This window comes from Ailuropoda melanoleuca, chromosome 13 (assembly GCF_002007445.2).
Source record: "Ailuropoda melanoleuca isolate Jingjing chromosome 13, ASM200744v2, whole genome shotgun sequence".
NCBI classification, from domain to species: Eukaryota; Metazoa; Chordata; class Mammalia; order Carnivora; family Ursidae; genus Ailuropoda; species Ailuropoda melanoleuca.
Genome location: NC_048230.1, coordinates 57,263,148 through 57,283,526, shown reverse-complemented (window position 1 = coordinate 57,283,526; position 20,379 = coordinate 57,263,148). Strand labels below are relative to the sequence as shown.

Genomic DNA, 20,379 nt, shown 5'->3' with positions numbered 1-20,379 from the left:
ACACTTAACCAACTGAGCCACCCAGGTGCCCTGCAGCATGCAACTCTTAAGCTCAGGGTCGTGAGTTCAAGCCCCACGTTGGATGTGGAGCCTACTTTAAAAAAAAAAAAAAAAAGGCATTTGGGATTTAGCAACTTAAAAAATGAAGCACCTTATTTGAACATTTTTTGTGTGTTAACTGTCTGCTGTCAAGGTTTTAAAAAGCTAGCTATCCCACTGGTTTATTTTTGAGCTTGTCCTCATTAATTTGTCACATTCATTGTTTTGTTTATTTGTTTGTTTGTTTGTTTGTTTAAGCAGGCTCCACGCTGGGAGCCACAACCCTAAGATCAAGACCTGAGCTGAGGGGCACCTGTGTGGCTCAGTTGGTTAAGTAACTGCCTTCAGCTCAGGTCATGATCCCAGGGTCCTGGGATCAAGCCCCACATCGGGCTCCCTGCTCAGCAGGGGAGTCTGCTTCTCCCCCTCCCCCTGCTTATGCTCTCTTTCTCACTCTCTCTCTCTTTCAAATAAATAAAATCTTAAAAAAAAAAAAAAAAAAAGACCTGAGCTGAGATCAACAGTTGATGCTCCACCAGCTGAGCCACCCAGGCGCCCCATGTCATATTCCTTCTACGTAGGAATAAGAAAATGTGAAATTTTAATGGGAGGGAGAAAATACGTGAAATTCGTACTCTCTGCTGTATAGCCTAATTAAGCAGGCAGTATAATTTTACTTCACGCTAAGCAAGGCACTTAAATTCAAGTTGGGCCAGCAGTGTCAGAACAGGCACATCTCTGCCCAGGTACTGAATTGTGGGTAAAGAAAGAGAACATTGTATTTCTGTCTGTGTTACTTTTAGGATATGGATCTGGACCGCCAGTCTCTAAGCAGCATAGATAAAAACGCCTCTGAGAGAGGCCAGAGCCAACTCTCTAACCCGACTGATGACAGCTGGAAAGGTAGACCATATGCAAGTAAGGCCACTTTTTTTAGTTGTTTTCATTTATTTATTTTAAATAGGTAACACGTTTATATAATTCAGATATTCAGAAGTTACAAAAGGGTTCTTCCACCCCGTGCCTCAGTCTGCCAGTCCCTTCCTTGTGGCAGCTAGTGTCACCGGTTTCTTATGTGCGTTTCCAGTTGTATCCATATGTATTCATGTGCAAGAAATAGCATATCCATAAACACATGCGTTTGTACACACACACACACACACACACACACAGATCCTCCTGTCCTTTTATACAAATTACAGAATACTGTGCATTATTCTTTTTTCACTTAGTGTATTTTTGAGACCATTCAAAATCACCACCTAAAAAGCTTTCACATTCTCTTATACTATTTATTATAGGTGATCCCAGGATATAGGTGTACTATCCTGTACCAGAATATATAGTACATAGTAATAGTACTGTGTACTATTATTTGTTTAATTGGGTTCCTACTAATGGATGTTTATATTATTCCACATCTCTTTCTAAAGTTACAAACAGTACTACATTGAATCACCTAATATGCATGTCATGCATGAGTTTATGCGTGTAATAAATTCCTAGCAGTAGGACTGCTGGGTGAAGTGCACTTGCCATTTTGACAGATATGGCAGATTCCTAACCCATTAAGGTTGTACCTGTCTACATGATTTCCGGGGACATGTAGGTGATATTTCCTATTTTTGGAGTAGTTTTAATTTGCAGTTTTCTAATTATGAGTGAAACTGAGCAGTTTTTCATGTGTTTAAGAGCCTTTCTATTGTTTCATCATCTGTTCAAATCGTTCCTCATTTTATACTGGGGCGTTAGTCTTTTTATTGGTTTGGGGGAGCTTTTTATGTGTTAGAGATTCCTTTTCTGGATATGAGTTTCAGATTACTTTTATCAGTTTGTTTCTCAGTGTGACTTGTGGTTATGCTTTACTGCCTGTCATTTTTAAAAAAAAATGGCTTTCCCAGTCGCCGTGAGGCAGGCACTGCACTGTTTCATGTGTGTGATCTCATGTCATCGTCCCGTTAGCCCTTTGAGGAGGTGCTGTTTACATTTGCGTGAACTGGGACTGAGACAGATAACCTGACATGACTTGCCACTGTGTAGTGGAGTTGGAATTCGGGCACACTTTCAGCTGACTGAGAAAGGAACATTCCTGATTTCGTGGTCTGGTCATTTTCCAGCTGTGGCCCTGTTGTTTTTCTTCGGAGCAGTTCCACCCACTTCTGCACACACTAGGCTGTCAGTGTTGACACTGCCATTAACTTCCGAAGCAGTGTGTTAGATACAGCCCCGTGTGGTCACCAACTATCTTGGAGGCATAAAGCATAACCACCCTTGGAATCCATTAAAAAGGCACCATGTTGGACACTCACACTGTTTCTCAGTATCTGCGGCACAGCCGGGTCCCTGCAGGGGCCGGTGAGCAAGATAAAGGGTTGGCTTGTGTGGAGGGTGTGCGTATACAGTTCTTTAAATAGAGCCACTCTTGGTGCAGCATGAGGTCTGTACTCTGAGAGGGGCCTGGGACTTGAGACCCCTGCCCTTCCTCCTGGGAACGTGCTTCCCCTTTCCCAGCCCTCCCTCTGGGCGTCAGCGCAGTGAGTGGGGAGCAGGCACAGTCTCACACCACTTGGACTGTTTCTTTCCCTGTCATTTTTGGTCCAAGGTGACGTCACTGAATTGGCATAAATTAAATGTACATGTGCTGCAACGCCACCATATTCTTCTTTAATTAGAGCTGATTCTACATGGAGAATTTATATAAATACACACACACACACACACACACACACTTTCACACTTTCCAAAACTTGAAGAAGACCCATCCTTGTTTGCCATCACTGAGCACTTTGTTTAATGCTTTCGGCATTCTGATTCTATAACAATAAGTTGAATAAGGAATCTCTACTTTTATTATAGTCAAATCAACACCAGTGAAGCGTCTGACATGGGCCGCCCCTGAGCCCGGGGAGTGAGAAGACAAAGATGGAGGGAGGAGATATTAGCCAGTCTAGTCAGTAGGCAGAAACCGCACCAATAATTTGAACAGAGAAGATTCTACCTGAAGAATTATTAGCTAGTCAAGGATGGCTAACCACCAAAAGAGGTAAAAGGGGACTCTTGAGGGAAACAGAAGCAGTTACAGAAAGAGACTACCACCTCCAGAGCAGACAGAAAGTGATTGGAAACTAAGAACAGAAAAGAGCCCCACCCCCTCAGGACTGACGGTCAGCTACTTCGGAGAGTCTCGCTGCTGTAGGAACCTGGGACCTGGAGGGCTTAGGGCACAGTCTGGAGCTGTCTGTAGGAGTCCCTGCAGGTGGCAGAGATGCTTATTGGAAGATAGGGTCCCTGCATAGCTGACTTCTCCTCCCCTTAGGTCTTCGCTCAGGTATCACATTTGCAGAGAGCCCTTTCCTGACCAGCTTGTTTCAACTTGCAGCCCCACCCCGACACAATCTCTCCCTCATCCCCATCCCTACCTTTGTCATCATCATTTGGCATGCTGTACCTTAGACTTAAATATCCTGTTTTTTGTCTGTCTCTGCCGTGGGGTTTTTGTCCAGCTTACTCACTGTTCTGCCATGGCATCAAGAACCGTGCCTGACACGTGGTAGGAGCTCGGTGAATACTTACTCAACACTGGCTGAATCATTAGTAGGGTTAATCTTTATCATCTAATGTAGATCAGAAACTGTTTGCCAGCCTCCTCATCAAGTGTGTGGTCCAGCTGGAATTGATACAGACCATCGACAACATCGTGTTCTACCCTGCAACAAGCAAAAAGGAGGACGCAGAACACATGGTCGCTGCCCAGGTAACAGGACCAGCTTCGAGAGGGTGTCCTTGTCCGGGGGCAGTTCGCTCACATGCAGTGGCGCGCTGGAGCTAGCTGGTAGTGGCTCGCCAGAGGGAGCCCATCGTGCTCACCTCTCCCCAGCCCTGCCTTCAGGCGTGGCATATTGGTGGCTTGAGAAATGGGCTGCGATGGAAATATTTGTATCACAGAAATCAGCAAACACTAAAAATCAGGGCTTTTTTTTTCTTTTTTAAAAATTTCCCAGAAGGCCAGTTTACCAGCACCCCACCGCTCAGATGCCATCCCCACCCTGGTGCTTTGAAAAAATAGTGTTATTATTAACCAGGGAGACTATTCCTCATAAATGGTGTGTAATTATTAACCATAAATAACTGAGAGAGAAAAATATATGGAGAAAGATACGTTTTTCCTCTGAAGTTTACTTTTTTGCTTTGTGTGTACAACCTATGTTATTCTTGGAGACAGAGGATTGGATATCCAAAGGTTGGACAGTAACATTACACCACAGGTTGTAAATGTAAGTGCTTCAAGGGCTAGCAGATCCTGTGAATGAGTGTTCAGAGTTTTGGTATATTCACAGAGTTGTGCAAACGTCACCAGCTTAATTCCAGAATATTTTTATCACTGCTAAAGGGAATGCCCTAAGCATTAGCAGTCACTCCCTCTTCCCTCGTCAGCCCGGCCCTTGATAACCACTAATCTACTTTCTGTCTCTATGGATTTGCCTAACCTGGATATTTCATATTAATAGAATCACATAAAACGTGAGCTTTTGTATCTGACTTCTTTCACTTACCATAATGTTTTCCAAATTCATCCACTTTGTAGCCTGCAGCCATAGCATGTAGCACCTGTGTTGTTCCGTACATGTGGGTGTGAGCATACGTATGTAAAATAATATTCCATCGTATGGCTGTACCACATTTTGTTCATCCAGTCATCCGTTGATGGACATTCAGGTTCTTCCCATTGTCTAGCTATGATGAATAACACTGCTGTGAACATTTGTGTACAAGTTTTTATGTGGACATGTTTTTAATTCTCTCGAGCACGTACCTAGGAGTGCAAATGCTTGGTCATAGGTGAACTCTGTGCCTGCCTTTTTGAGGAATTGCCAGACTGTCTTCTAGAACAGCTAGACTATTTTACCTTCCCAGCAGCAATGGATGAAGGCTGTAGTTTCTCCACATCCTCATCAATGGTTGTTATTGTCTTTTTTTTTTTTATTATTATTTTTTTTTTTTTAAAGATTTTATTTATTTATTCGACAGAGATAGAGACAGCCAGCGAGAGAGGGAACACACAGGGGGAGTGGGAGAGGAAGAAGCAGGCTCACAGCGGAGGAGCCTGATGTGGGGCTCGATCCCACAACGCTGGGATCACGCCCTGAGCCGAAGGCAGACGCCTTAACCGCTGTGCCACCCAGGCGCCCCGTCTTTTTTTTTTTTTTTAATTGTCACAGTCATCCCAGTGGGTGTGCAGCGGTATCTCACTGTGGTTTAGGTTTCCGTTTCCCTAGTGACTAGTGACGTTGACCATCTTCTGTGTTTATTGGCCATTTGTGTATCTTTGGAGAGATGTCTGTTCAAATCCTTTGCTCGTTTTTAAATTGGATATTTTAACTTTCTAACATTGAATCGTAAGAGTTTTTATATATTCTGGATACTAGTCCCTTATCAGATATATGATTTACAACTATTTTCTTCTATTCTGTGCATTGTCTTTCCAGTTTCTTGATGGTGGCCTGTGAAGCACAAAAATTTTTAATTTTAATGAAGTCTGAGTTACTATTTTTTCTTGAGTGCTTGTAATTTTAGGGTTATATCTAAGAAAGCGTGGACTAATTCAGGGTCACAAGGATTTGTTCTTGTGTTTTCTTTTAAGAGTTTTATAATTTTAGCTTTTACGTGTAGGTCTTTGATCCATTTTCAAGTTCATTTTGTGGTTGTTTGTTTAATTCATTTACCTTTGTTCTTTGCCCCGTGGATATCCAGTTGTCCCGGCATCTATTGTAGAGACTGGTTTTCCCCAGTGAATTGTTCTGGCACCCATGTTGGAAATCACTTGACCCTAAATACAGGGATTTATTACTGGACTCTCAGTTCTTTTCCATTGACCTGTATGTCCGTCTTTATGCCAGCACCACACTGTCTTGAATGAAATGGGAATTATGAGTCTTTTAACTTTGTGCTTCTCTTATCAGCATTGTTTTGACTATTCTGTGTCACTTGTGTTTCCATATGAATTTTAGGACCAGCTTGTCAATTTCTGCAAAGTAGTAATCTGGGATTTTGATAAGGATCGGACTGGATCTATAGATCAATTTGGGGAATATTGCAAGCTCTACTTTTTTTGTGGTCTCTGGCTTATAAAAATGATAGATCCTTTCCTAGAAGGCTCAACAAATATAAAATCCCTAAGTATGTCTCCCATTTTAGGCACCATATTCAATAAAAACTTCTAGCATTTTATACCTATATTTATATTTTTTTCCCTTCACATTTGAAAACACAGTTGTGGAACTTACTACGTTCATTAGTCACCTGATGAAGTTAAAGGTCCCACCCAGGCTGTGCTTAGCAGTTCCTGTCTTCACAGTGTGTTACGCAACTGGACCTCCTGTCACATACAGTACAGTGACTTTCTTGTTTTCTAATTTCGTTATAAAGTATATAAAGAGAGGACAGTGCAGCCTGTAGTGAAATAACTGGAGAAACACATACTCATGTTCGTGCAGCGAAGGCAGTACTGACAGAACAGAAACTTGGGCGGGCAAAGCCTGACCTCATGCAGGCCCTGGGCGTGATTCTTCCCCCGGCCAGTGAGCAGAGTCCAACGGAGAATTGTTCAGGGTGGTGAGGAATGATGTGTGTGATTCCCAGACAGAGGATGACTTCTGGCGAGTGAGGACTGCCTCCAAGTCCAGAAGCAGCCCGTCCTCACTTAGCTCTCCCACCCTCCCCTCTCTAGCAAGACACGCTGGATGCCGACATCCGCATAGAGACAGAGGATCAGGGCATGTACAAGTGCATGTCTTCCCGGCACCTCTTCAGGCTGCTGGACTGCTTGCAGGAGTCCCACTCATTCTCAAAGGCCTTCAACTCCAATTACGAGCAACGGACGGTCCTGTGGAGAGCAGGTAAGGCTACACAGCGGCTAGGACAGGTGGCCGCAGGGGTCGTCGTTCTAAAAAGATGTTCTAAACACTTCTAAACGTTCTAAACACTTAAAGCCTTTGAGAAACTCCTCATATTGTACACTCGGCTGGAATAACGTGCCAGATATTTTCATGCTTCAGGGGAAAAGAAGGACATGATGGACACATTCCATCCCAGTACCAGGAATACTGCCTGGCACGTGGGAGATTTTCAGGAAGTATTTGACGGAAAAATGAATTGATAAATCTAGCAAACCAAGACATTTTACATTAGGTTAAAATGGTGTAGTTATATATGATGATATAAAAATGGTGGTAGTCTAGGAGAAACGGAAAGCATTCATACATTTGCTGAGGCTTTTAGGGGTTCTCTCTCTTTCCCCCCTCCAAAAATAAACACATAAACCCTGGAAGTAAGTGATATATGCAAGGCGACAGTGGGAGTCTCATTTTGTGAACTTCACACAAAAGTGATACTTTGTATAACTTTTGTATTATTACCATTACCGGGTAACCATTGATTTTCTTCCCAAATACCTATTTTTATCCATAATTTTATGATGTCATTTTTCTTTGTGGCTTTAACATGTCTAGATGTTTTATGCCTTTGCCTGTGATGAGGTTTTGCTTGTGAGAGTGGTTTACACATCTCTGTGGCTGATTAGTACTGTTTTAAGAAAATGTGATTAAGAGTAATGTTATATGTCAATTATACTTCAATTGAAAAAAAGAATGTGAAATATTTCTTTCAGTGTTCCCTAAAGTAACCAGCTTAGATTCCCGCATGATTTCTCAGCATTATCCTAGAAGTGTGCACTGTTTATATGACTGTGTAATCTCTAGGTTTTAAAGGCAAATCTAAACCTAATCTTCTAAAACAAGAAACCAGCAGCCTGGCCTGTTGTTTGAGGATCCTGTTCCGGATGTATGTCGACGAGAACCGCCGGGATTCCTGGGAGGAAATACAGCAGCGACTTTTAACGTAAGAAGATTGGTTTCTGATTAAATGTCTTATCTGTAAAACACAAAACGCATCACAATAATACTCTGAATTGAAGAGAATAAGAGAAAAATACCTGTGTGCTGACGCCTTCACAGACTGCTCTCCTTTTGCTTCTTTCTTCTATTTGCTGACACTTGTATTTCACTTTTCTTAATGGCCTGAATAGGGCAGGACCTCATTTCTTTCATTCACAAGTTTCTTAAGGCACAGAAACATGGGCAGTAAAAAGCACTCAGAGTCAGCAAGCCTGGAGTGAAGTCCTAAGTCCCTTGAGGTCAATGGCAGCTCTAACCTCCCATCCTCTCTTCTTTCCAAGAGGAATGTATTGGAATCATGTGGATTACCAGGGTGTTCCAACTTGGATTATGTGGAAATCAGCAGTAGGGGGATGGCATGGAAAGAGCCCCAGACAGAAGAGTAGATCTTTGCCACCCAGCTTCCTGTGAGCGAGATGCTCCGTCTAAGCCCTTTTCACTCTTACAAGATTTAAAACCATTAACATGCAGTGCTGACAGCCATGTGATGAGACATGCACTCTCCTGCACTGCTAGTGGGAACGTGCAGGGAGGGGATTTTTCCGGAAAGCGGGTGGCATTAAAATCAGGAGCCTTAATGTTCATTCACTTTCTTTGACACAGTAATCCCGCTGTTACGGAATCTACTTAAGAAAATGTCTTAGAGGGGCGCCTGGGTGGCTCAGTCGGTGGAGGATGCGACTCTCGATCTCGGGGTCTTGAGTTTCAGCCCCACATGGGGGTAGAGGTTACTTTAAAAGAAAAAAAAAAGTAGCTATTGTATGCAACAGGAGAGGAGAGAGGCAGTGTGTAGTCAGCTGTGGATGATCGGCTCTGTGTTCCTTGTGTGCAAACACTGATAGGGCCCTAAGCTGGGAGCAGGCCCTGGGCTAAGTGAACATTGAACACGCGGGTTTCATGTAAACTTCACAGCAACCCCCCGAGTTTGGTACAATTATTTATCCCTGTTTTACAGCCGAGGAAACTGAGGCTTAGTGATTTGCTCCGGATGGCACAGCCAGAGCAGGTGCCCAGTAAATAAGTACTCATTGCAAGAACGAAGAGTTCTCCACTCCAGTGAGTGTAGAGGTTAATCTTCTGTCTGACGTGTCTCCCTCTCTCTTGATTCTTCCAGCGTGTGCAGTGAGGCCCTTGCCTATTTCATCACAGTGAATTCTGAGAGCCATCGGGAGGCCTGGACAAGTCTTCTGCTGTTACTTCTAACAAAAACCCTTAAAATAAACGATGAAAAGGTATAAACCAGGAAACTAATGTCCCCACTCAGACCCAGGTTTGGGTTCCTTTATATTCGGAATTTAAAGTAACGATTTCCTCAGTTCTTCCAAGAATGGTCACATAACCAGCACCATTCTAGATTCATTAGAGGAAAGTTCATTCATTACAGACAGGGGTGCCATAGCATCCTGAGAAAGGCTGACGCTGAAACCACGCACGTAGCAGTTAAGCTTCTGCAGGGATTTTGAGCGCAGCTGTGTTAGAAGAGGGTCCAGATAGTGAAGCCCTGGCTCAGAAGGGGGGTGTCTGCTTTGCTAAAATGAATGCTGACTTGGTAGCAAAGCTGTCCCCCAAAAATTTGTGTTTCAGTTAAGCATAATTAAAAGATGTTCTAATTTGCAAATTTTCCCCCCAACTTTTTAATAGCAAGAAAAAGCACCAATATTGCAAAAAGTTCCAGGGTGAGATGAATACTTTTGAGAAACTAGTGCCAGAAAAAGTAGCTCCCTATCTAATCTGACCTCTCTTCTTCTCTCCCACCTCAAGTTTAAAGCACACGCTTCTATGTACTACCCCTACTTGTGTGAAATTATGCAGTTTGACCTGATTCCTGAGCTCCGAGCAGTTCTCCGCAAGTTCTTCCTGCGGATAGGTGTTGTCTATAAGATATGGATTCCGGAAGAGCCATCACAGGTACCAGGAACACTGTCCCCAGTGTGGTAGCCCTGGCCCCTGCGGGCCACCACTGCAGCTTTGCAGAACGTTCACCACGCCACCTCTGCCTGGCACATCTCGTGGAGGGTCAGATCATAGGCACAGGGAGTCGGCATCTGGGAGCTCAGAACGGCCTGGTGGAAGCTGGCCTCGACGCGGGTCCCATCAGTCCCTGGCTGAGCCGTTGTGCTGTTTCATTAAAGTGTTGCATACCCAGTTAACGCGGTAGGTGGGGAGTCTGTTTCATCTCTGTCATTCCGTCTTCCTGACTCACCTGTCAAGCCTGTCACCGCACATGCGCCATTTCCTAGCAGAGTCCCATGATTGGCTGTACGCGTTCTGTCGGAGGAAGTTGTTGTCCTTGAAAATACTGAACATAGCTGTAGAGGTTCGTGATTATTAGAGAGTATGTTAATAAAATTTCTTGTAACGGCTAAATGCCGCCTTAATTATGCTGGATTTTTTGTTGTCATTTGAGTGTGTTGGAGAATTTTGAGTGTTTTTGTCAGTTGTGAGTCAGCTGTAGTTAGATTAGTTTGGAGAAAGTTTGGGGAAAAGGGTTGTTTTTGTTTTGTTAATGCCTGAGTGATTTTTACAGTACTTTATGAAAAGCTATTATTGAAGATTTCATTGAAAGCAGAGTTTAGTAATTATGTTAGAATTAAGAGCTTGCAAGGTTAAAAATTTTAAAAAGGTAGTGCCTCCTGGCTCTCCCTGTTTTAGTAACCTGGGGAGAAAAAGTCTATAGGGAAAAGTAAAAAATGTATTGAAGACGATTAGCCTTCCTTGGAAGTAAGTATTTGTGGATGGGTATGAAAATTTCCAGAATACATTGTCCATCTCACACCCTCTGAAATCTAATATATGAAGTAGTAACAAAAATGAAGTAATGACTTAACAGAGTTAATTGATATTTGAGCAAACCCTTTATTTTTACCTCAGAATAGTGAGTGTAGTGTCCCTCCTTTGCACAGTCCCCTTTCAAGGGCCCTCCAGAGAGGCATGGCGGCTGTGCGGGAGAAGGGCCGTCTGCAAAACTCCTCAGCCACGTGTCATGAATCCTTGACCCAGAGTCGGCCTGTGCTATGGTGGGACCAGCACGGCTGAACTGTGACCGTGGCAGGAGATGGCCTGTGCCCAGCTACTGCCATGAACTCAAGCCTCGGAGCTGCATTCTTTGGAAGGGTTGGATTCTGGGGGCCCTTATTGTGTTACTAAAGGTGCAGTATAGTCTTAACGGCAATTAGAACTGAATCCTGATACGGCAGCTTATGTAAAAGTTTGCAGCAAACAGGCCTGCCGCCTGCAAGCAGTCTGTTTGGAAGCTTGATTTATTCTGAGTCGGTGAGAAAGAGAACACACGCTTCACTCCGCCCCCTCACCCAGGGCTCCCCGAGAGCTGCACTCAGCAGGAGAACCAGTGTTACACGGAGTCATTACCACATTCAGTCTTCTCCCTGCCCTTCAGTCCTGGAAATTGGGTTGTATTGATGTCAACTCTGGTGCCTTAGAAGTTAGCAAGTTGGGAACCTATCTAAAATCGGCTGTTTTTTTTTTCTTTATAGAGAAGGATTTCTGGTGCTTTTGTTTCCTAAGAAACTGATTTCTTAAATTTGTTTGTTTTTAACAGCTTTGAGAAATGTTTGGTTTGGGCCGGTAGTACTCTTATTTTTTTTTCTTTCCCCCAAAGTATTTTAATTTATCTACCAAAGAAAAAAAGAGCAGGTTTAAGTTTTTATGTTACTTACATACATTAGAGAAGAGGAGCTGTATCATTTAGGAGGAAGGGACCGTGGGCGAGTATTTTACTGTGAATGGAAAATGTCAGCACCTTTGACTGACCTTGTCCTGGGATGTATTACGTCTTTACGCTGCCGCCAAGACTCCCTCCCCGGTACTGTGGTCGGTCACAGCCTCAACAAGTCCGTGCTCTCCATCCACATTTGTCCTGAAGGCATGCCCAGGAACGTGCCACTGCATCCCTGACTGGAGACTTCTCCTTTCCTCCTGAGGTTCTCATGTGCCATTTTCTTCAGCGGTGACCCCACCACCAGTGTCTTCCTGCCTTCTCTTTCATTCTTGCCACCTCTTGCAGAGCGGGAAGTGTGTGACCACATTTTGTTCCATGCCCAAATATTCAGCTTTGAATTTTTTTTTTTAACTTTGTCTTTTAAAAGATTGGATTTTCTGAATGAGGCATTTGAATCGTACCAGCATGGACCTTTTAAAAACCGGGATGTCAAACCATTTGGGGTAATTGTTCTTGCCGGTGGCCCGTGACGTACAGAGGAATTCCTTACCTCTACTAATAAGCCATTCAGCCTAAATTCTACTTTGTGAATAAATCTGTTCTATCTCATGGTAAATGTGGCTTGTGCCACTCAAACACTAGTGAGAAGAGTGTGTGTGACTGCAGCCCCAGGCCAGGACGCCATTCACTAACAAAGTTAGAAAAGATGGAGCATTTCCAAGGCCTTATTTCTTTGTCAGGATGCTTTAAGTGTTGATTATATGTGCTGGGTCTCTAGAGAAGTTTTTGTTCCAACACTGCTACTTGGAGCAATTTTGTTTTTCTGCACTGTCCTTTAGGGAAATCACCAGCTCTGGCATCTTAACAACAAACGGTGGATGGGAAATTTGATTTCTAATATGCATCTTTAGAGTCAAATACACCTTTTTCCTCTTACTCCTCATGTACAACCAAAGAGCTACATTATGGAAATTGTATCATATCTGGAAACACAGCATTTTCCTCTGACAGGTGACTTTTGTACAAAATGCAGAAAAAAAAAAAACCCATAGACCTTTTTGTTGTTCTTTTGTGATTATGGCTTTCCATTTCACAGTCTTTATAGTTCTCGAAGGAACCTGCAGACAGAGGCAATTACGATCGTCCCATTCAAACGTTTGTTGTTACGATGCAAATGGATATTGGTTGAGACAGAAGCTAGATCCTTACTACTGCATTCCCTGGGTTCTGTTTTAACATTTGTGTTAAAGTAGACATAACCTGAACTCATGTAAAATCCTGGAGTTTTATTATCAGCAGCTTTGCAGTTGGAGAAACAAAGAAACCAAAGCTGATTATTTAGAAGAATGAATCTATCTGGAAATCCTTGCTCTCAAAAAAAGACACTCATCAAAGGTGTAGTTTTTCTCAGTGTTCTAATTTTTAAAAAATTTTATCTTCATATTTGCATCAAATATTTCTTTATGTGCAAAATGTATGTTTTACCTCCTTAAAATGCCTAAAAGTTAGTTAATAGCTACTATTGTTTAATCTATACACAATGATTAAGTGCATTTAATATTGGTAATTTAATGAAAAGCATTCCCTGCCCAATGGATGTATACATTTTTGAAAGAATAAGCTGAATTATATAATATGAAATGCTATGTAAAGTTTTCTATGTAAAAATATTATGTATAATACTGTTAAAATCCCATGCTTTAATCAGGTGGTAAATCAATAAAGTTTTAAAAAGTAAAGCTGTTTTTAATATAGTAATTTGTATGTGTGTGTATAAAATCAAGCTATAATTTTGGGTACATTTGTTCTTATGGCAGCTATAAGCTTATGGTTCTCAACTGGTAGTAAAATGTGGCCTCAATAGTTAACAAAAATAATTTCTAATAGGAGAATATTAATTGTGGGTTTTAATTATTTTAAGTAAGGTTCTCTTCTTCCCCCTCCCTCCCAATGAAAGGGGAAAAAATCCAGTCACGAGAAGATTCTTATTTATCTCTTGAATTCACTTTAACTCATTAATTAGTTTGACCAGTGGGTGAGTTCCCTAAAGAAGACAAAAATCTCCTCTTGCGGGTGTTGAGGGCAGATTTGCAAAGGATGACTCACAGGGTAGCCGACTTGGACACTGAGTGGAAGGCAATTCTAAGGTTCACAAAGGGTGCCAACGTAGGAAGGCATGGCTTGGCTTTACTGCCTCTGAATTCAAATTCCATTTTTTCTGAAATATCCTAAAATTGTAAATCACCATTGTGCTTAAAATACTCCCCTGCTGAAATTGACTAATACTCATCTTTATTAATTTATTGGAATAAAATGGCGACTCTGTATGGCCCCACATATCAGGTGCTTCCAGTGAACAACAAAAGGAAAAGGTTTCTAAAGAGTCTTTATCTCACCATAGCAGGTAGTGCCTGGGTTTTACCTAGGGCAGTGGTTTTCAACCTGCTGCCAACCAGGAGTTTCCAATTCTGTCCCCAGGGGGCACTTGGGACACTTGGCAGCGTCTGGAGACATTTTGGGTTGTCACAGCAGGAGGGTTGGGTAGGATGCTGCTAAACAGCCCCCACCGGAAGGAATTACCCAGCCTCAAGGTCTGACTGGTGCTGAGGTTGAAAAACCCTGAACTGAATTGACTCGAAGTCTAAGAAGGTTTCTCTGGTGTGGTGCTGTAGGACCCAAGAGTCTGTCTGCGGCAGATACTGTCAGCTTTCTCTGGCCTTCCTGTTACAAAAAAAAAAAAAAAAGGCATTTCTGCTTACCCATTTTAGAAAGGGCATGCTGAGGTCACTGGTTGAGGAAGGACCAGTTCCACATCATTTATTTAAAGTGCTATTATTTAAGCATTTTGCAAGGTAGTTTCAGCATTATGCCTGTATCCTCCCTGCCCACAGACTGGAGCACATTTTAGACAAAAGTACATTTTCTTTTTCAATGGACCAGAGTGGTCCCTGGATTTTTTTGCAAGGCTGTGTACCACACCAGTTGTCCAGTTCAAGAAACCTGCTAAATTGTCCTTGAATGAGTGAGTTGTGTCACATCTTGGGTGTGGCCAGCTTAGTAAATGCAACGACATACCCACAGCAAAAGAAGAAGGGGTGAGGACTCCCCCAGGATTCTGGCAGAAGTGACTTCAGTATTTTTAAACATGTCTGTTTCCAGACACAAGCCAACCTGATCTGGTGCCCAACTGAAGATCGAACCTTTGCAGATCATTTGTATGTAAGTCAGTTTTCGTCGTCCCCAGAGACTCCCCGTCTTGGCATAAAGCTTCTATAGCTTCTTCACTGACCTAATTTAGATCTGCTTAAAGAACGGATCTTGATTTATGTTCAAGAAGCACCTTGTGTTCTGGTAAACTTCTTAGCTTGAGTGAATTTGACCTTAAATAATGGCAAGCAAAAACCAAGCACCATTCTATAGGAGAGGCCAGTGGACAGATCACGGAAGCTGGAATGAAGAACTCTTTGTACAGAAGGATTTGTGCTAACTTTCTCCCCCTTTTGGGGCATCAGCAATAAGCAGGCTATTAATGTCACTTTTTAAAGAACTAACATTTACTGATGGCTTACGGCACTGCAGACACTGTACCAAGTGCTTTGCATACAGGAAATCCTTTATACTTCACAGCAACCGTATGAAATAGATAGCATTAGACATCCATTTTTTAAAGTGTATTTATTTACTTATCCATTTTAATAATCTCTACAGCCTACATGGGGCTCAAACCTATGACCAAGATCAAGTCACATGCTCCACCGACTGAGCCACCCCAAGTGTCCGACTTTTTGATTTTGGCTCAGGTTGTGATCTCCAGGTCGTGAGATCAAGCCCCACATCGGACTCGACACTCAGCTGTGGAGTCTGCTTGGGATTCTCTCCCTCTCCCTTTGCCCCTCCCTTTTGTGCTCTCTCTGTAAAATAAATATGTATGGGCGCCTGAGTGGCTTAGTTGGTTAAGCGTCACCTTCGGCTGAGGTTATGACTCAGGGTCCTGGGATCTAGCCCTGTGTCATCAGGCTCCCTGATCAGCGGGAGTCGGCTTCTCCCTCTCCCTCTGCCCCTCCCCCTGCTCCCGCTCTCTGTCTCTCTCTCTCTCTCAAATAGGTTAATAAAATCTTTAAAAACACACACACAAAATAAATTGCCAAAATAAATACATAAATACGTAAATAAAAGTTATATGTCGGGGCGCCTGAGTGGTGCAGTCGTTAAGCGTCTGCCTTCGGCTCAGGGCGTGATGTCGGCGTTCCGGGATCGAGCCCCACGTCAGGCTTCTCCACTGGGAGCCTGCTTCTTCCTCTCCCACTCCCCCTGCTGTCTCTCTCTAATAAATAAATAAACCTTTAAAAAAAAAAAGTTACATGTCAAAATAGTGTTTGAAAACACATTCCATCCTCCTTCCTTGACAAATAAAACCTTTGCAATACCTGGAAGTTAAAGACTGAATTCTCAGAGTTCCAGGTCAGAACACAGCAGCATGGAAAGAAATAAGCCCTTACTGCCCCCTTTCTCTCCCTACTCCGAGCCTCAACCTGTACCACAAGGCTTTGAATGTGTGTGCGTGGATATGCAGCTCCATCCAAACCCCCCCCGAAAACACATCTGTCCCCAGGTCACACTGCGAGTGTGTGGGTGTTCACAGCTGTTGTGTATCTGCTCTCAGGAGTGACCCAGCCAAGAGATTTCCACAGACACTGGAAGAGGGCTTGGGGCCTCTCAGTGGGGAATTCCAGGGTCCCCAGAATGGTCTGAAAGGCGGTGATAAGGGTTCTGGGTGAGCACGCCCTCTCGGTGCATGGACCCCTCACCTGTGGGCAGCTGGAGCGGGACCAGCACCACACCCTCTAAAGGACAGGGGCCAAGGCAAGGGTCCAAAGGCCTGTCCAGGTCTCCAGCAGTACCTGCCACCTGGGAAAACGAAGGACTGGGGACAACGGGAGGACGTCAAAAGTGCGTTGTCACCCGGTCTTGGGATGGAGATAAGAGTTAACACTGCTTCGGACAGTTACCATTTTTCAGGCGCTCTTCCACAGGCCTCATCTTTCCTGGGTCTGACATACTCTCAGCCCCCCGGGAGGCAAATTATTACTATCACTACTATAGAGATCAGACAGCTCAATTCTAAGTAACTTGCCCGGTGTTATACAGACGGCGTGAAGGTCTTAACCTGGGTAGTCAAGTCCATGCTCTCTCTCTCTCTCTTTTTTTTAAGGTTGTATTTATTTGACACAGAGCACAAGCATAGGGAGTGGAAGGCAGAGGGAGAGGAAGAAGCAGGTTTCCTGCTGAGCAGGGAGCCCGATGCAGGGCTCGATCCCAGGACCCTGGGCTCATGACCTGAGCTGAAGGCAGACAAACCCAGGCGGCCCCATGCGTTTAACTAGTATGATACAACAGGATCAAAGATGAGTGACAGTACAGGTCTGGTAAAAGATGTGTCAAGCTATGTCACTTCTATCTCAATAAAGCAGGGGGGATAAAAATATGCTGAGAAATTGTTAACCAAAAGAAAGCAGGTCTAATAATACTGATGTCAGACAAATAGAATTGGAAGAGGAGAAGTCTGAAAGGACCAAAGAAGAATATTTCACATCGTCAGATGGTAGACTTCATCGGGAAGAAATGGCAGGCAGCTTATCTGCCTAATAGCTTCAAAACATACAACGAAAGACAACTGAGTACACTTTAACAATGACAAAGCCAGAATCATGGTGGGAGACCAACATGGCTCTCAGAGAACATCTGATAAAGCAAAATTAAAATAAGGACATGGAGAACATAAAATATTACCCACAGTGAATGTCCTAATTAGCTAAAGACCAAATCCTCTCATGTTCTTACTGTGTGAATTTTTCACCATGTGTACGTTAGCAGTTGTAGCAAACCTGGGACTGTGTGTATGTGATGGGCTGGGGGAGAGTGGGGGGGGTAGAGATTCCCAAGGGAGCCTTCAGGTATCACCCACGGGGATTGGAGGAGGACACACCAACCTTCCTGTGCCCCTCACCTGCATGGATTTCCTTGCGGCTGCAAAGGGCAAGGGGAGTGGGCACCACTAGAGCTGTGTCTGCAGACATGATAACCTTGGCACACCTCAGGGCTTCCTGCAGAAACTGGAAGAGAAGCTAGACCTACACGAGACGCCAGCCAGCCTCCTTCGTGATTAGCTCTCAGGGATGAAAAACTGTTAAATCATCAGGATTGTTCTCACCAGGACTGGTGGAAAATCTTTGTCCAGGAAAGCAGATTAGTATGATTGATTACTCGTGCTATTGCTGCAATGGTAAAAATACATCTTTTCCACCAGCGTCTTAATAACTTATACCTTTCTCAATGGACTTTATTTATATAGGGCATTTCATTCAACATTCAATAAATACTTACTGAGCAGGTACTATGCGCTAGGTGCTGGGGGGGCAGCTGTAAATAAGATAAATAATGTCCTTTCTAATAGAGTCCTTAAGCTGATGGTGAGGGGAGCAATTAACAAAGACAATTGCAAAGAATGATAAACACTATGAGGAAAACAATGGTCTATTGAGGCTAAGGTTGCCAGATAAAGTACAGGACACCTGAGACGATGTGAATTTCAGATAAACAAGGTATGATCTTTTAGTAGAAGTATGTCCCATGCAATATTTATACTAAAAGATCATGCATTGTTTTTCTGAGATTCACACTGAACTGGGTGTCCTGTATTTTACTTGCTAAATCTGGCAAACCTGGGCACCTGAGTGACTCAGTTGGTTAAGCATCTGCCTTCTGCTCAAGTCATGATCCCAGGGTGCTGGGATCGAGTCCCGAGTCGGGCTCCCTCTACCCCTCCCACCTGCTTGTGATATCTCTCTCTGTCAAATAAATAAAATATTAAAAAAAATAAATCTGGCAAACCTAAATGTCGAGTTACCGGGTGTAGAGAGTGGGCAATTTCAGATAGTGTGGAAGGCCTCTCTGAGGAGGTGACATTTGAGTGGGAATCTGGATGTACAGAGGGAGCCTGTTATTCAGGGGTCTAGAAGAGCATTCCAGGCACAGGGAGGGGCAAGTATGAACAAGTATGAACACTCTGAGGTGGAAATAAGCTGGGAGCTTGGAAGAACAGAAAGGAAGGCGAGGTGGCTAAGTTGAGTGAGGGTGGAGAGGAGGAGGGAGAAAGGTGATGAGGTCAGACAGGTTGGCAGGGGCCAGAACTTGCAGGGTTTGTGGATTGTGATAAGAGATGTTGAATAATTTTACAAAAAAGTTACATCTGTGACCCTTTCACTCAGAGCAATTTTTGCATTTTATCTCAGGAATTGCTTTTACAGATTCATAGCCCGAGTGCTGCCAAAGATAAAGTCAGACATCGTTAAAGCAGTAAAAACGATTTTATTCAGAAACTACTCACAGTGGGGGAGAGAGTTGATTCCACCTGTGCATTTAATTTTTTAAGATTTTATTTATTTATTTTGAGAGAGAGAGAGAGAGAGAGAGAGAGAATCTCAAGCAGACTCCTGGCATGGAGCCAGGCACAACCCTGAGATCACGACCTGAGCTGAAACCAAGAGTTGGATAACTGACTGGGCCACCCAGGCACCCCTGATTGGACATTTTATTTTATTTTTAAGATTTTTTAATTTATTCATTCGACAGAGAGAGACACAGCCAGCGAGAGAGGGAACACAAGCAGGGGGAGTGGGAGAGGAAGAAGCAGGCTCCCAGTGGAGGAGCCTGAAGTGGGGCTGGATCCCAGAATGCCGGGATCGCGCCCTGAGCCGAAGGCAGACACCTAACGACACTTAACGACTGTGCCACCCAGGCGCCCCTGGACATTTTATTTTTTTATTTATTTTTAAAAAACATTTAATTTTTTTATTTGTCAGAGAGAGCACACAAGCGGGGAGGGGGAGCGGCAGGCAGAGGCAGAGAAGAGAAGCAGGCTCCCTGCTCAGCAAGGAGCCAGATGCAGGACTTGATTCCAGGACCCTGGGATCATGACCTGAGCCAAAGGCTGCCGCTTAACTGACTGAGCCACCCAGGCATCCCTTAAACTTAAAGCATTGGTCAATGTAAATGTCATCAGGCTAGCTATGTCTGCTAGCTGGCAATTATCAAGGTTAGGCTCCCATCTGCCCACAGAGAATGAGAAATAGGCCTCGCCTTCCTGATGATTATATTTCAAAGTAATGGCTTTCAGGTCATTGAGAAAGACACTCCTGAATTGCAGGAGATACATACACATCTCGAAGGGACAGAAGAAGGATTCACAATTTTAAGTCCTTTTAAGCAAATGCTCTAAGAAAGGGAGGTTGGGGCCTATGCTCAGGTGTTGGCTAGAACAGATGGTAAATTCTCCTGGCAGCATTGAGCTTTCTCAAGCAGTCATGTGGTGTGTGTGCATGCGTGCGTGCGTGTGCGTGTGTGTGTGTGTGTGGTGGGGGTGGTGACGGAGGGGGACACTGGGGTCATCCTAAGGTTCAAGTTTGGTCATCTCTTACTGCAGAGGTTTGGACAGAGTCATTATCTGCTGAGAGTTCTGCAGTTCTCAGTGCCTATATAATTCTGTGTTCTTATACTTGTTTCCTTGAGTGATAACTAAATACATGCCTTTCAGTCCCCCGAGTCCGTGAGCTAGCAATTGCAAGGGATGGGCTCTGAAACAGCTGGGCCTGGGACTGCTGGTGGCTGAAAGTGAGGGCTGGGATTTCCCTATGTCCCCATTGTTTCCTG

At 43.7% G+C, this 20,379-nt stretch overlaps 1 protein-coding gene across 2 annotated transcripts in view; it reads left to right on the top strand.

Annotated features, from left to right (window-relative positions):
- The window catches only part of ARFGEF2 (ADP ribosylation factor guanine nucleotide exchange factor 2), a 93,323-nt gene extending 80,243 nt beyond the window's left edge, over positions 1 to 13,080 (top strand). For both annotated transcript variants that reach the window (XM_002912990.4, XM_019799774.2), the window contains exons 34-39: positions 843 to 957; positions 3,663 to 3,793; positions 6,767 to 6,935; positions 7,797 to 7,935; positions 9,106 to 9,223; positions 9,753 to 13,080. In XM_002912990.4, the coding sequence (XP_002913036.1) occupies positions 843 to 957; positions 3,663 to 3,793; positions 6,767 to 6,935; positions 7,797 to 7,935; positions 9,106 to 9,223; positions 9,753 to 9,929 (849 nt within the window). In that variant the 3' untranslated portion in view covers positions 9,930 to 13,080. The remainder of the gene's footprint in view (positions 1 to 842; positions 958 to 3,662; positions 3,794 to 6,766; positions 6,936 to 7,796; positions 7,936 to 9,105; positions 9,224 to 9,752) is intronic.
- The last annotated feature ends 7,299 nt before the right edge of the window (positions 13,081 to 20,379 follow it).